This window comes from Glycine max, chromosome 4 (assembly GCF_000004515.6).
Source record: "Glycine max cultivar Williams 82 chromosome 4, Glycine_max_v4.0, whole genome shotgun sequence".
NCBI lineage: Eukaryota > Viridiplantae > Streptophyta > Magnoliopsida > Fabales > Fabaceae > Glycine > Glycine max.
In genome coordinates, this window is record NC_016091.4 from 5,223,386 (window position 1) to 5,238,708 (window position 15,323).

Here is a 15,323-nt window from a genome sequence, read left to right on the forward strand (position 1 = left end):
TATGTGAATGGTTTGTGGGTTAGAGGCAAAGTTGGGTTATCAGTGATGCAGACATTGTAAAATGTCAACAAATGTGATTGGGTTTTTTGTTTCAATTCCTAGTTGATAAATCTATAGTACAACTTGGTTTGATGTTATGTTGTGCACATTTTTTCTCCCTTAGGATTGTTGCTGTTACATTTCTTTGATTGGATGTTTTGGCTTTTGTTGGAAATTGTAAAACTGCGTTGTGTTGCCTTTGTTTCTGATTGTTTATGGGAAGGCAGATTGACTGACATGTGGTATACAAAGTTGCTTTGTTTTCTTACTAGAACTGGAATTTCCAAATTAGTGAACATTGATTAAATAATAATAATAATGAAAGTACCTAAGAAAGCAATTACTAAAATCATTAAATGCATAAAGTTAATGATAATAATGTCAATAGAAATAATTAATAATAACATCAAATGCATGAGTGATAGTGTTGTTAAGAACAATATTTATTAAATATAAATGATACTCTTTGGTGTCTATTATAAGAAAAAAAGTCACATTAAAAAGTTAGTTAATTTTATTAAATTTTGTTAATTTCGTTTTTTTTTCTTAAATTACCTTTTATTGGAACTTAATATTAATAAAAAAAATTGGTCCTAGTAAACAAAATGACATTTTGAAGATAGTCTTCTTAAATAAGGTAAAGTTAATTAATTTTTACTTATATTTGAAAAAAAATTAAGTGATTTTTGTTGCTTATATATAACAGAGACGGGAGGAAGTGCAATTCTGCAAGAACAATGACTTTCAACATTTTAAGAATGTTTTGATTAAATTATTTTTTCAATTAAGCACTTAATTCAATAAATCTATTTTGGTAAATTTCTGTGAAATTTAATGAAATATTTGAATTTTAATTAGTACTTTCCATAAGATGATTAAAATATTCAAATACAGGATATCAAATGTATTTGGAATTATTTTTAAATGCTTTTTCAGTAATCAATTTTCCAATTCTTCATTGAGTTCTGTATTTTGTTTGCCTATCAGAGGCCGAGATGCCAGAAAATTTACTCCTGGATTAAAGAATCACATTATCTGTGATTATTCATTTTGATCTGAGAAATATATCCCTCGATTAAAAAAGAAAAATATTTTGTACATCTACCGGAAGAAGAAAAAAAAATGAAAAATCTGTCTACATCAACAACTGGGTAATTATGTGTTACGATTTGTTAGTTAATTCTATCTATCTGGAACTATCAACGCGTTTCACCGCCGTTGATTATGACATTATCTGGAACTTGGGCTTCGGAAGAAAGCCAAACCATAAATTTTCGACTTCTGAATTCTCATCACAATATGTTGTATGTATGATGTATGATTGACTTAAAGAGTTTACTAGTAATATTTTTGCTTATGTACTGAATTTCATTCACCTAAAAAGTAGGGGGAATGGAAGACTATCTTATCCAAAGTGAAACTAATTTCTTCTTTACATTTGTTGTTAACAATCTAATGCTCTTCTCGCCTATTTAAGCTATCATTCTTCCCGAATGAATGTCTAGTACGTTTGACGTGGATCTATCTGTAATTCGAGTATTTGGTAAAAGCCAATCCGTTTTGGCAGCATCATAATCTCAAATAATATCCTTGTTTCACGCTGTTTAGCATGTATCAAATTACTTGTGAAACTCTTAGTGTTCCTCCAAGCTCAATGGGAACAAGAGGGATGAGTGAGTGAAGAACATCAATGATCAGTGGACGGTAACTAGGTTCTGGTTGCACGCACAGCACAGCTACAGCAGCAACCTACAAAGTAAAACAAAACCCATTTAAGAGATAGTTAATCTTGTTCAAAGTAAGATCATTATGTGTGACAAAGTTCTCCTTCCAAGTATTTAACATAGTTACGTACCTAGGACTCAAATTCAAGATAGTTGATCCACTTAGTGTAATGTGCATTTGTTTAGTTTAGGGAAAGTAATTAATGCTAGCAGCATCATTGGTAATATAATAAAATAGTAAGAGTGGGAAATGTGTCTTGAGTTTTGACTTCCAGGATCACAAACCTGGTACAAGTGCTTGGGATCCATTGTATTCTTAATCACTGGATCCACAATGCTTGGAAGCTTGGATCTGTCCGTGAGGTGTGGCATGGCCTGCAATCATAAATAGTTATGTACGTTACGCTATCTTCCATACTTATGGGTGCAACCCATTTGAATTTTTTACTTCATGAAATTAAAAGTAGTCCATACCCATGTGACAATAGATTGGCATTGAGCTGGTACCAGTTTTTCTACTGGCTTCCTTCCTAGTAGGAGCTCCAATAGCACAACCCCAAAAGCATAGACATCACTTTTATCACTTAATTTACCTGTAATAATTGAATTGCAACCTCCTCAATAATTAATTCTAGAAGTTTTGGTATAGATGAGTTTCACATTAGTACATGAACCTTGCTTTCGTATGAATCCAAGCCATAATTTCTCCATGATAATATTAAAAAATTATTGGAAAAGTGACCCATATCATCTATATCTAAAGCAATAATATCCACTTCAATTGAAATGAAATCCCTCTCAACAGTTAAAAACATACTAGAGTCATCACCAAATCATCTCAAATTTTTAAATGAATAATGGAAAGCTTATAGGTGTTCCCCCCTGAGTAAAACTAAAACCTTCCAATGTTTCCCATTTTTCAGACAAGAATCAAATTCCACCCCTAAAGTGAGAGGCATACACTTGACAAGATAAAGTGTACATTGGTTAGAAAATAAAAGCCTGAGATTGTAACTAACTTTAAAATTTGTTATATTTGCATTCGATTTTTATCACATAGTCAATTTAGTCAAAAAAAATTACTGTGTCAATTTAGTCAATTTAAATAATGTATAAATGTGACATGTCAACAGGGCAGGTATATGATTACATGTCCAAGATGAGAACAAGAAGCACAGGTCATGTTTCAAACCCACCCTAAACTCATGACGTCATTGAAATCAAGGAGGACTAAAAAGAATCAATTTCTTGGACTGGTTTGCTAAAGGCTTAACAATACATTAAACATTATAGCAACCTGTCAAACCAATGGCATATGCCTTATAATGATCATAACAAGTTTAGTTGGCATTACCATCTAGAAGATACTCCGGTGCTACGTATCCCAAGGTACCCGATAGTTTAATGTTCTTCTTGCTTTGGGACCCATCAGTTAAGGCAAGACCAAAATCAGACAGCTGAATCCACCACCAATAAGTACGTGGATGCCAACACATGAGAAACTTAGGTGAATACATTAAAAAGATGAAAACAATTGGTGATGGAAAAAGGAGATAACTTCTGTAGCAAAAAATCTAGTATGATTTTCTTACCTTGGCATTGAAGTTTGCATCTAAGAGAATATTAGAAGATTTCATATCCCTATGGATCACTGCAGGGTGACAGTGCTCGTGCAGATATTCTAATCCTCTGGTCCATCAGAAGTATGTTAATATAATTGCAACAAAAAACATCCGGAAGATTTAAAAAAAAACCTTGTTAAGGAAACTCACCTTGCTGTGTCAAGAGCAATCTTCATCCTCATGTGCCAAGTCAATGCCGAGCCATGAGAAGGTCCTTCACCATAAGATTTTGGAAAAGAATGACACTAAGAATTTGGTTATTGAGAATAATGCATTTTTGTTTACAGTTGCATTTCTGTTTTCTAAACTTTATTTGTCTTTGGATCACATTTGGAAGTGCTTGCTTCAGGAACACGTTTCTGTTTTCTAAATACTATCCTTGAATCTTCAGAAGAAAAAAAAGAAAAAAGAACATGTCCTGACCTTTTCTGATTTTTGGTTTTTAAATCAAATATTTTAGAAACGATTTCAAAATTTAATAGATTTTTCATATTGGATAAGAAATCAGGTCCTAGAAGTGTCTCTCTACTATGCAAATAAAGCATTACCATGTAACTGAGCTTCCAATGATCCATTATGCATCAGCTCATAGACAACGAACCTCGTGTAACCATCCATGCTACAACCCAGTAAAGATATTATATTCGGATGCTGAATTTTGCTTAACATATTCACCTCGTTCTGCAAATTCATCACACCATTCAGTACAAGATAGAAAGGAGAGAGAGAGAAAGAAAGAGAAAAAAAAAAGTGAAAACAGAGAACCGACAAATGAATAAGTAATATGTAATCATTATTACCTCAAATTCTCTCTCAGCATGTTGAGTCTCACAATGTAGTTTTTTGACTGCAACATCCAAGTTATGATCCAAACAAGCCTTGTAAACACGTCCAAAACCGCCCTCACCCAAGATGTTACTTTCTTGAAAATTATTGGTCGTTTTTTCTATTTGCTTATAGTCAATTATTGGAACATACCCGTCCATGCCAACAATCTTGATGGAACTGAATTTACTCACAAACGGTGCTAAGGTGATCCCCTTCTCTGCATCTTGGCATTAAAAAAAGCGAAACAAGGAAAAATGAATAAATAAACAAAAAATCAAATTCAAGAATCTAGAACCAATTTGATATCGAAGCTAGCTGCTTCTTGAAAAACAGAAAACAGGAATCTGATAAATGGAACATTGGAAAAATAAAGAAATACATACATACATACCTGGACTTCGAAAATTTTTGGATTTGAATTTGGATTTTGTTGGATACTTGGTATGATGATAAACCCAGAAGCATAAGAAACTGAAAATGAGTGCAGCAAGTGCAGTGGTGGCTACGACGATAGCTATTACCACTTTATTATTCCGGTGATGCTGCTCCTCCCCTGCTTCAATAGTTTAGTTGTGAGAATCCAGAAAGGAAAAGAATCATAGCTAAAAAACAATAATTTTGAGTATCCAAATGATGAGAGAGAGAGAGAGAGAGTTGAATGAAATGAGTACCTGGAGATAAAGCAGGAGAAGAAGCAGGAGGGTCTGCAGCCCAAATGGGTTGGTGAAGAAGAAGAACAAGAAGAAGAAGCATGAGGAGAAGCTTCATTTTCATTGTTTGTTGTAAGAAAACATTGAGATAGAGATATGTGGAGGCACAAGCAGACAGGGAGAGACTCGAGAGTGTGTTGTGTCGTGAATTGTGAAGGCTTTGGAAGTTAATGTTAATGGGTGTTCTGTTATGTTCTGGATCTCCAAGGTTTCAACTGCTTTTTGGTTCTTCATAAAGCATGCTCTTTTTTTTTGGTTACCTTTTGAATCTTCTTTTGAGACCTCTCTTTGTCTCAATGTCTCTCTTTTCTTTTTTTTTTTTCTATTTAAATTTGAGACTTATTTTTATAACCAGACCAAATCCACCAAAATAATTCTGTCTAAATTAGATTAGAATTATTACGAGTAATAATACTCTTTTTATCCAGAATTTAAATGAAAAGTCTTATTAATTAAATTAAAATAATTTTATATAAAAAAATTGAATAAAAAATCACATCAGTAGTTGAATCCATTGAATTAGATATTAATTTTGCTGCTGATACATAATTATCATTAGTCGAGGGGAATTTTGTACATCACAAAATCAGACACGTGCACCATTATTACGGCAACCTGTGAGTTAACTCTAGTATCAAATTGTGTATACATTATAATGTGATATTATTATATCACTGTCTGTGCAGAAGATAAAAAGAAGGAAGAGTGGGGGAGAGAAAATTTAATGTTGAGGTGAAGCGGCAATCAAACGACAAACATGTGCACTTGTTCTTGCCAACTGCAAACATGAACCAACATTTTCTTCTTCTTCTTCTTCATTTTTTTGTCAATTTTCTTTTTCGTTTCTTATTATAAGGCTGATGCACCACCGCCAGTGGTCGATCAGCGAAGAGAAAAGGAAAAGAGAGAGAGTACTTGGCGGTTCCAAAATGATGATCACGAAACAGCAAACAGCTACACCTTCTTAAATAAAATGACAGAGTAAATTATTATTTTGAACATGTCACTGTTTGGACATTGTCTTCGTGGCCTTCTTATAATCATCATTGCATGCATGTATTTTCCTCTTTACGAAGAAAAAGTAACTAATGTACTACATATATATTTACGTATGCATGATAAATCATATATATGTTAAAATATTAACTATTGATTTTTTCATTAACAACTATAATTATTTTAACTTTTAGTTTAAGGGTTTGTATAATCAAATATATTTTTTTAAAAACACACATGAAATTAAGCTCTTTCAAACTTATCTGTATCTCAATGTTTTAGCAAGTTAACATTTTACAAGTTAATTGTTTTGCTTTGTAGTGTAGGGAAACGGTAAGTAACTGCTATAACATAACTTTTTCCTTATTTTTCGTTGGTGCCCTTTTAATTTGTTGACTGAATAAATTGGATTCATGTTTTATATAATGGGACTTGTAGAAGAAATTTCCTTAGTAAAGAAGTCTCAAATAATGTTGCCAGAAATAGTATTCACTTGTATATGAAAGTCAATTGCGGGGAATTCTTGTTCTCTATATTTAAAAAAAATAGAAAGAGTGGGTGGTGGTGGAGAGAAAACCCTTTCATTAGGTGAACTGTTTATACTCACTTGCGTCAATTTATACCACACATTCTCGTAGATAATCCATACTCCAGAGTTCACATTGTGCTTTTCTGTCCAACTTTTGTATAAGTCAATTGTGTATACATGTCTATTTGACATCATATATTATGTAATTTAACCAAATTTTAATCATTTACCATTGACGAGCAAGAAATCACATGCGTGCACCATTTTTTCTAATTTAAAAGGAACCACAAAATCTTAAGCAAAATTCCACATTAGGTCATTCCTAATTAGAAAAATAGTAAAATAATATGGCTATTATCGGCTCCCATTTTTTATATACTATGATAATGCAAATATTTTGTTTAAGATATTCAAAAAGAATTTTAAATTATAATTTATTAAAAAAATTCAACCTATACATTTGTTTTCACATATAAACCCTCGGTGAAACTTCTTTTTGGACGTGACATAACGCTTAGGGTTGATTATATTTTAATTCTTAAATATTTTTGTAAATTTCAGTTTTACTCTCTAAACAAAATTTTTAACATTTTTTTCTTATATTTTTCCTCTATTAATAATTTTAGTTCAACAATTAAGTGACAATAGATAACATAACAATCACAGTTAAAAAACTTGCTATATCATTAAGAAATTTAACTGGACAATCATAAATATTTTTTTCTTGCAAATTATATTTTTAATCTTTTGTCAATCATTAACGTGTTTCAATACGTGAAAGATTAACAATACAGTTTATCGAAAGAAAAAAAATATATGCGATTGCTCACATCAAATTCCTATGTAGTGAGTCACTAAGTTATGATCAACTAATTAAGTCTTTGGGTTGAAATATTGAAAGAAAAAATAACACTCCTAAGTCTTAGCATGTTATAGGTAAAGGATGGGTTTGAACTTTGTTAACGAAACACGTTAATCAAATTATTTTAGGACTCATTTGTTTTAGAGTTTATTGTTTTATTAGTTAAATATAATTAAAATTTGTGCTTAAATTAATCTTTCCTATTAAATTTATATTATAACTTGTATTCTTAGTAGAAAGTGTAGATATTAATTTTCCGATACTAAAACAAATAAGATTTTATCCAAGCCCCCAATTCAAAATTAAATGAAATATCGTTATTAGCAATGAACGTGATTTTCAACTTGGCATTGTGATAGAAAAGGCACGGGTAGCTAACAAGTCATAATCGAATAAATCATACATATCAAATGTTGACAAAAAATCATAATCTCAGGTCTTGTTTGGTTCATCTACATTTTAACTTAAATTACAAATCTACTTTTTTATGTAATATATATTTATATTTTGAAACATTTATATACAAGAGCTTTATTAATTGTGTTGTAGGCTATTGTTGAGGATTCGATCAATCATGCAACACGTACCCAGATTGTCATGCTTTAAATGATCCTAACCCCATTCATTTATAGAGTTCGACCCATTGGTAATAGCTACAATCAATCAATCGTAACAAGGCATTGAATCTCTTTCTTATTCGTCCAAACAAAATACGCAATGATAGATACATGTATTAACAAACCAAACCAATTATTTTGTATCTGCAACAGTCAACATCAGTTGCTGGCAGAGTTTTTATGCATTTGTATTTTTTTTATATAGAAAACTACAGTAGGTGGTATCATCTAATTAAAGTCATAAAGTTGAGTCATTTCAACAACCTAAAAGAAAAATCCATATGAGTGTTTTGTGAGGAATAGTTCTAACAAATATTTTTAAATAGGTAAAAATAGATCAACTTTGACATGTGTAATTATATTATTAAATTATAAATTTATAGATTTTAAAAAATACAGTATCTAAGTTTAGATAATTTAGAACCATATTAAAGTATCGGTTAATGTAGTTTTAGATAAATATTTATATCATAAAATTCAATAAATTTATCATATATAATGAATTATAATTTAATGATGGTTTCAATCTTTTTATACCGTCATTTTATTCTTTATGTACGGTTTTTTATATATGGGCCCATAAGTCATGGTTTTGAGGAAAAAAAAATCTTCATGGCATTTCAGCCTTGGCCCCATAGTCAAATGGCCACCAGCAGCCATTGTTTTGACAGATTTTTGTTAACAAAAATTTCAAAAAATATTATTCACAAATCCTTCATAATCATCCTACACCTAACTTTTATCTTTTTATATAAAGAGAGATGAGTTGGAAAATCTGATGCAATCATTTTTCCCCGCTCAAACTAAGGGCAAATTAGTAATTTAACAATTAGTCATCTTATATTATTTCACACTACACTGATAAAAAATAATAATTTTATAAAATTATTCTTATATAATCATTAATTCGTTTATAGATTTTATTGTTTATATTATATTATAAAAAATATAAATGAAAAAAATTAATGCTATATTAAAAAACTAAAATAAAAAATATTTTGAAATATTTTTTTTCTCTTGCACGGCAGTAGTAGGACCTGTTTCATTCTATGTAATCAATGTTAGGAAATTGAATACGCACTGTTTCATTCTATGTAATCAATGTTAGGAAATTGAATACGCACTGTTTCATTCTATGTAATCAATGTTAGGAAATTGAAAAGACAAATTCTCGTGATATTTTAGTATTTTTTACATTAATAATGTATTTTTTTCATTCTATGTAATCATGTAGATTAAAAATGTATTTTTTTACATTAATAAAAAAAGTACTTAATTCAAACGTAAATTGGTATTCTTAAAACAAACATAAAATTGGCATGGTAAGTTTTATTCAATCTCAATTATAAATAATGTACTGATAATTTGAATTTGAATTGTGCCTATTAGTTCAAATTCAAAATTTATAAAATTATTGAACAAAAATTAAAAATTTCTAATGGAGATGTAATTTTTAATCACAAAATAACAGTGCTTTAGTCTATAGACTAAAACAAAACCCTTGTATGGAATTTAATAAATTATAAATAAATATTAGTATAATTTTTCAAAATAGCATTGGAATTTTATAAATAATTTTGTTATTAATAATAGTATTATTAGAGTAAGTTTTATTCAATCTCAATTGTAAATGCAAATCAATATTATAAATAAGATGCATATAACCCAAATATGAATCGTTCCTAATAGATAAATTTTAAAATGAAGAGATTAATAATGGAGATATAGTTTTATTTCTTACCAAGTGTTTTAGTCTATAAACGGAAAACTTACATTTGTTACATAATAATAATTGAATTCTTTTAAAATATTTTCTAATCATGTTAACTTACAAATTTATCAAATAATATTAAATTATTTTTAAATATCCTTTAATTAATTTTTACACTTATCATTAAATAAATTTTTAAAATTTTCACCTTATGACTTTAAAGACGACACTTATGCTATGACTTTTAATTAATTAAAAAAATTAATATTATTTGATAAATTTTAAGTTAATATTATTTGCTAATATTAATAGCAAAAGTATTAAAAACATAAGGCTAGAAATTAAAAATTAAAACTAATTTAAAGAGGTTAAAAATTAATTTAAAAATAGAATTTTTTGGATGACTTTAAAATCGTATAATCGATCTCAAATTATCAATTAAAAAATAACTTGTTGTTAATTTTTTTTAAAATATATAAAATCATTTATCTTTTTACTATTTTAATATAATTATTTATGACTTATTTTTATTTGAGTATTAATTTAAAATTTATTTTATTAATAAATTAAAAAGAAATATTAACTTTTGGTACTGTCACCCTTTACTAGGGTCAAGGAATAAGGTAACTTGGGACCCAATCCAAGGAGCAATTAAAGAGAACGACCGGCCGCCTTAAACGAATGTCGGTTATCAGCTACAACACCTTCCGTGAAATCACCATGCCGTGTTACCCTTTCATCGCATGCCACGTGTACCACATTTTAAAACGACCGAGAAATCAAACAATTATAGAACACTAGTAATTTAATTGAAGGGCCTCACGCGGATGACTTAAACTAAGTATACGCGCCGGTCAATTTTCAAAATCAATCTCAGCCGTCAGATCATTCATTTCATATAGTATAAAAAAACTAACACGCTTTTCTTTTTCCGATGCGTTTGGTTTGGTATACCCGAAAAAAAAAAACTGTATTTTCAATCAATCTTATCTCCCCAATCGACACTCGCAGGAATAACACGAGTCAGCGTTGAACAAATCTTAATGAATTAAAGTAAAAATAATCAAATTCGTTTATAAAGATATAAAATACTAATAAATTAGTTTATAAAATATGAAATATGAAAATTATAAATTTAGTTATTGAATATGTATGATAATTTAATAATAAGTTGATCTATAACAATTATAATTTAATGTTAAATTGATTTTGAAAAAATATAATTATTATTATTAGTTATTAAATATTATAATTTATAATAAAATAATTTTAAAAATTTAACAACGAAGTTAATTAATAATTTTTTATCCAAATACTAAATTTCAATAATTATTATCATCCCATAAAGACGAATGAATACAAGTAACCACGAAGGTTGTTGTGGTTTTCACGTGAAGCAATAGATGGCGAAAGTGTGGATGTAGCATCACTCTTGTACTTTTCCAGATTCTACCCCTAAGCCGCCTCATCTTAAATAAATAGCGTTACCCTACCTTCTTCTCTCATAGTTGAATTTTTAACTTGTCTGTTCTTATCTTCATCCTACGCCAATAGCCCAAAACCTTGTTCTCTTTTTGTGGTTCATTTCTCTCTTCCAGATGCCACTTGCCGTTCTTCACCCTCACGATTTTCTCAGGAAAAACCCATCTAACCAGTACCAGACCATAATCCCTCACTCTCCCAACATGAATCCTAATAAGTCTCATCGGACTTCCCGAAACCGTAAGAAGCGGCCCGATCCAAGCCCACAAGGCGTTGTCAGCCCAGCCCGGCTCACATTATCCCCGAAACCCCAAGTCAAAAACAAGCCGCAGCAGCAACTCGTCATGGGTCAGGTCAAAATACTCAAACGCGGCCAACTTTTGACCCAAACGACGCCGGATCCACCGCCGCAGACGGAAATCGTCGATCAGAAGTTAACTCCGCAGACGGAAACCGTCGAAAAAAAGGACTTAACTTCAATCGTAGATGGTTTATATGCAGGCTATTCGATGTTGGTGATGTCTCCACCTCCTAGCTCCGTTCCGTTACCGGCTTTCATCACTAAGAAGATTGCGGTTGTTAGTGACGCCACGAGCGACTTGCGGAAAATGTTACGGCTTGATTTTCCCTAATCCTGTGGCGGTTTGTGAATGAACGAGGATTTGAACGGAGGTTGTTGGTGATTAGGGCATTGTAGTGCTCGATCTTCTCTTATTTTTTCAGCGGGAAGGTCGTGTCACGAATGCAAGTCTCTTGTTGTTTAGAACTTTCTTCAGATTGCCGTACATACATGTTACTACTGGGATTAGTCTTCATACTTTTTAGATTAATTACTTTGTGATACTAATTATTAGTTTTAAGGAATAGGCTTCTGTATATCTGTGTAATGCTTTGTAAGTATTTAGGATATAGAAGCATTTTCTTCCTCTCTCAATTATGTGTCCTAGTCTTTTAAGTTTAATGTTTCTATCTCTTTTGTTAGCATTTATATTTACGAATTCGTCATTTAATTAGGGAATTCCTGTAATTGTTGATTTATGGAATACAAGGAAGAAAATAGTTTGTTGGATCTGCCTGTTTGTTTATGATTTTATTTATTTGTTGTTTGGTTTTGGTAATGGGAATGCATCAAACAAAAAATGGAAAAGGAAGATGAAATTTTGGATATTGACTGGCCGCGGTGAGGCTTTTTGGCAAAGTTTATTTGATGATTATTTGCCTATTTTGGATATCAATGTATCTTTTAATTTTGCTGGATACATAGAGAAGCCAATGGAATTGCTCTGAAAATCACCAAGCACTGGCTTATTTAAAGCTTTCACATTTATCTTGGTTTGAGGGACCATGGACCATATACTCTTGTATATAATTTACAATGGCTTAGTTAAATCTACCCTGATCGAGTCCAACTCCAAGTCGGGCAAAAGCTTAACTCTCACAATTATATCCACTAAAATACATCACAATGCTAGACAGCTAGAACTTTTAATGGCCAACTAAAATACATTACAACAAGTCACTAGTGTGCATCACCACTCTTGAGTGAAGGACTGTTACACGATACCGAATTTTCCCAATGTTAAACTGTTAGGAGTTAGAATGTTGGCTAGGACAGTTATGGTAGTTAGTAGACGGGTTAATCAGTTTGAAGGAGCTACATAAATTAGGAAGAGGATGTAAGGTAAAAAACATTCAATCTTTGTATCATTTGAGAATTGAGTTTAGCACTTGTGAATAGAGAAATCTTTAGTGCAGCGTAAATCCTTGGAAGAGAGATCTCTCCTATTTTCTGTTCTATTCATCCTATTCATTAAATTTTCTTTTCTTCTATTCTTGGTTCCTAACACCAACACCCCTAAAAATACCATACAATACCAGAGAATTATTGAAACCAAAAAGAACCTCTTCGTCACCTAGGTTCCTTCCGTTCTTGGGTGTTGTCCAATGGCTTGGCCACCGACAGAGTGGGTCTTTGATCTCTACAAACGATGGGGTTCCTTCTTCGATTCTTGGGAGTTCTGACTGTCTCGGTCTCCAAAGTTTTTCCTTGATTTTTCCAATCGTGTGTCCTATCGCTTTTTCTCATCTTGGGCTATGAAGTAGTTCGTTCTACTTGCAATAGACAGCTTGAACTGCTCCTGATGGGGAAGAACAAGGGTCGTCAATCGCACTCAGCTGCAAAGCAAATTATGGTGAAGAGTATTACCTCAGGTTCAGGTAAATCTCAAACATTTGCTACTTCTGGTCTAGCTGGTTGCTTGGATGTTGTCCAAGCAAATCAGAATGCTTATACTGCTTCATAGGATAATCTTGTAGGCAAGGTGCTCGTAAAAAAGGCAGGGACAAGTTCTGCAAAAACTGATGATGTCGCACACCAAGTGTTTGATAATTTGTCGGAATGCAGTGCTGAATCTGAATCTTCCCCAGAGGTTTCTTGCACCTTAAGGGACAATGATTCAATCACTAATGATGATTCATCTCACTCCTGTGGCTCTAAGTCATCACCGCAGCTAGACGACAATAAGGCTCCCACTCCTTGGGTCAATCTGTTCAAAGATAACAAAAACCCTTCCAAAGGTTTTGGAATGAAGTTCTCTCCTCCACCCTCTGATGATGAAGTGTTGTTGGAAGGAACTGATTTGCAACCCCTGGAAGAGGCTTGGGGACATAGCTTTATTGGCTATGTGGCTGGCCGCTTCCCAGGAAAGAAAGCTCTGTTGGATTGTTGCCAAAAATGTGGAGTCAAGTTTTCATACTCAGCTCATGAAAGTGGTTGGCTAGTGTTTAAATTTGAGTCTGAGGAACCAAGTCCTCTCTGCAGGCCCTTACTTCATATTTCAAAGACCCCTACTGCTGAAGGTTATGCCAGCATTCTTTGACTTTGGCAATGAGGAGCTCAGCAAGATCCTTGTCTGGGTTAAACTCAGAAATCTTCCTCTAGAGCTTTGGAATCCTTAAGCCTTCGGAAAAATCCTGTCCAAGATTGGTTCGCCCATTCGATCTGACCATCTTACTGCTTCTAAGGGGTCTATTTCTTTTGCTAGAGCTTTAGTTGAGGTTGATGCTTCTTTGGAGCTCATCGATAAAGTGCGATTTAAACTTCTTACAGGGAAGACTTTTGTGCAAAAGATTGAGTATGAAAATAGATCTTCTTTTTGCACTCACTACAAGATGATTGGGCACCGCCTCACTAATTATAAAACTGTCACTGCGAATAAGCTTGTTCTCATCACAGCCTGCCCCACCTTGGATCAGCCACAAGTGGGTGATTCAGCAATGCCCCCACATACCAATACAGCAGGCCCCTCTGATAATCCAAAGAATGTTCAGACTAATTTGTCTATCACTCTTCACAAAAAATATGTTCTGGTTGCAAATCATGTTTCTGTCCTTCAGAATTCTTCTGACCTCAACGAAACAGGGAACACTGAGTTTGGTGATCCTATAGAAGATGGGCTTGTTCAGGTGAAAACAAAACACCAGAAAAAAGGTAAAAAAAAGTGCAACTCATAAAGACAACCCATACTAAAGATATGCAAGCTGATGTCCAAAGAGGAAGAAATTATAAAATTGTAACTAGGGTCGGGGAGGCTTCCTCCCGTCCGAATCCATGATCATTGCCTCTTGGAACATCAGAGGCTTTAATTTGCCTCTGAAGCATCATGTGATGCAGAGCTTCAAGTCATGAGGTTTCAGAGGCAAATTAAAGGTGGGGCAGGCTGTGATGAGAACAGACTTATTCACAGTGACAGTTTTACAATTAGTGAGGCAGTGCCAAATTATCTTGCAGTGAGTGCAAAAAGAAGGCCTATTTTCATACTCAATCTTTTGCACAAAAGTCTTCCCTGTAAGAAGTCTAAATCACACTTCATCAGTGAGCTCCAAAGAAGCATTAACCTCAACTAAAGTTCTAGCAAAAGAAATAGACCCCTTAGAAGCAGTAAGATGGTCAAATTGAATGGGTGAACCAATCTTGGACAGGATTTTCCCTAAGGCTTGAGGATTCCAAAGCTCCAGAGGAAGATTTCTGAGTTTAACCCAGACATGGATCTTGTTGAGCTCCTCATTGCCAAAGTCAAAGAATGTTGGCATAACCTTCAGCAGTAGGGGTCTTTGAAATATGAAGTAAGGGCCTACAGAGAGGACTTGGTTCAGATCATCCTCAGACTCAAATTTATACATCAGCCAACCACTTTCATGAGC

General features: G+C 32.6%; 2 protein-coding genes across 3 annotated transcripts; one reads left to right on the top strand and one right to left on the bottom strand.

Moving 5' to 3' along the window:
• Positions 1-1,328: 1,328 nt before the first annotated feature.
• On the bottom strand, positions 1,329-5,827 carry LOC100775826 (probable receptor-like protein kinase At1g80640). 2 transcript variants are annotated; one of them, XM_006578062.4, is made up of 10 exons: positions 4,885-5,827; positions 4,605-4,766; positions 4,186-4,436; positions 3,934-4,066; positions 3,536-3,599; positions 3,356-3,452; positions 3,118-3,220; positions 2,238-2,356; positions 2,049-2,138; positions 1,329-1,788 (listed from the first exon to the last, which is right to left on the bottom strand). In XM_006578062.4, exons 1-10 carry the CDS (start codon positions 4,985-4,987, stop codon positions 1,654-1,656), a joined length of 1,257 nt encoding a protein of 418 aa, XP_006578125.1. In that variant the 5' UTR covers positions 4,988-5,827; the 3' UTR covers positions 1,329-1,653. The 2 variants fall into 2 exon arrangements, with proteins under 2 accessions (XP_006578125.1, XP_003523677.2); XM_003523629.4 differs by having other exon boundaries at positions 4,186-4,430; positions 4,885-5,826.
• A 5,317-nt stretch (positions 5,828-11,144) lies between these two features.
• On the top strand, positions 11,145-12,189 carry LOC100306311 (uncharacterized). Its single transcript, NM_001249919.2, has one exon. It carries the CDS (start codon positions 11,237-11,239, stop codon positions 11,750-11,752), a length of 516 nt encoding a protein of 171 aa, NP_001236848.1. The 5' UTR covers positions 11,145-11,236; the 3' UTR covers positions 11,753-12,189.
• Positions 12,190-15,323: the final 3,134 nt, after the last annotated feature.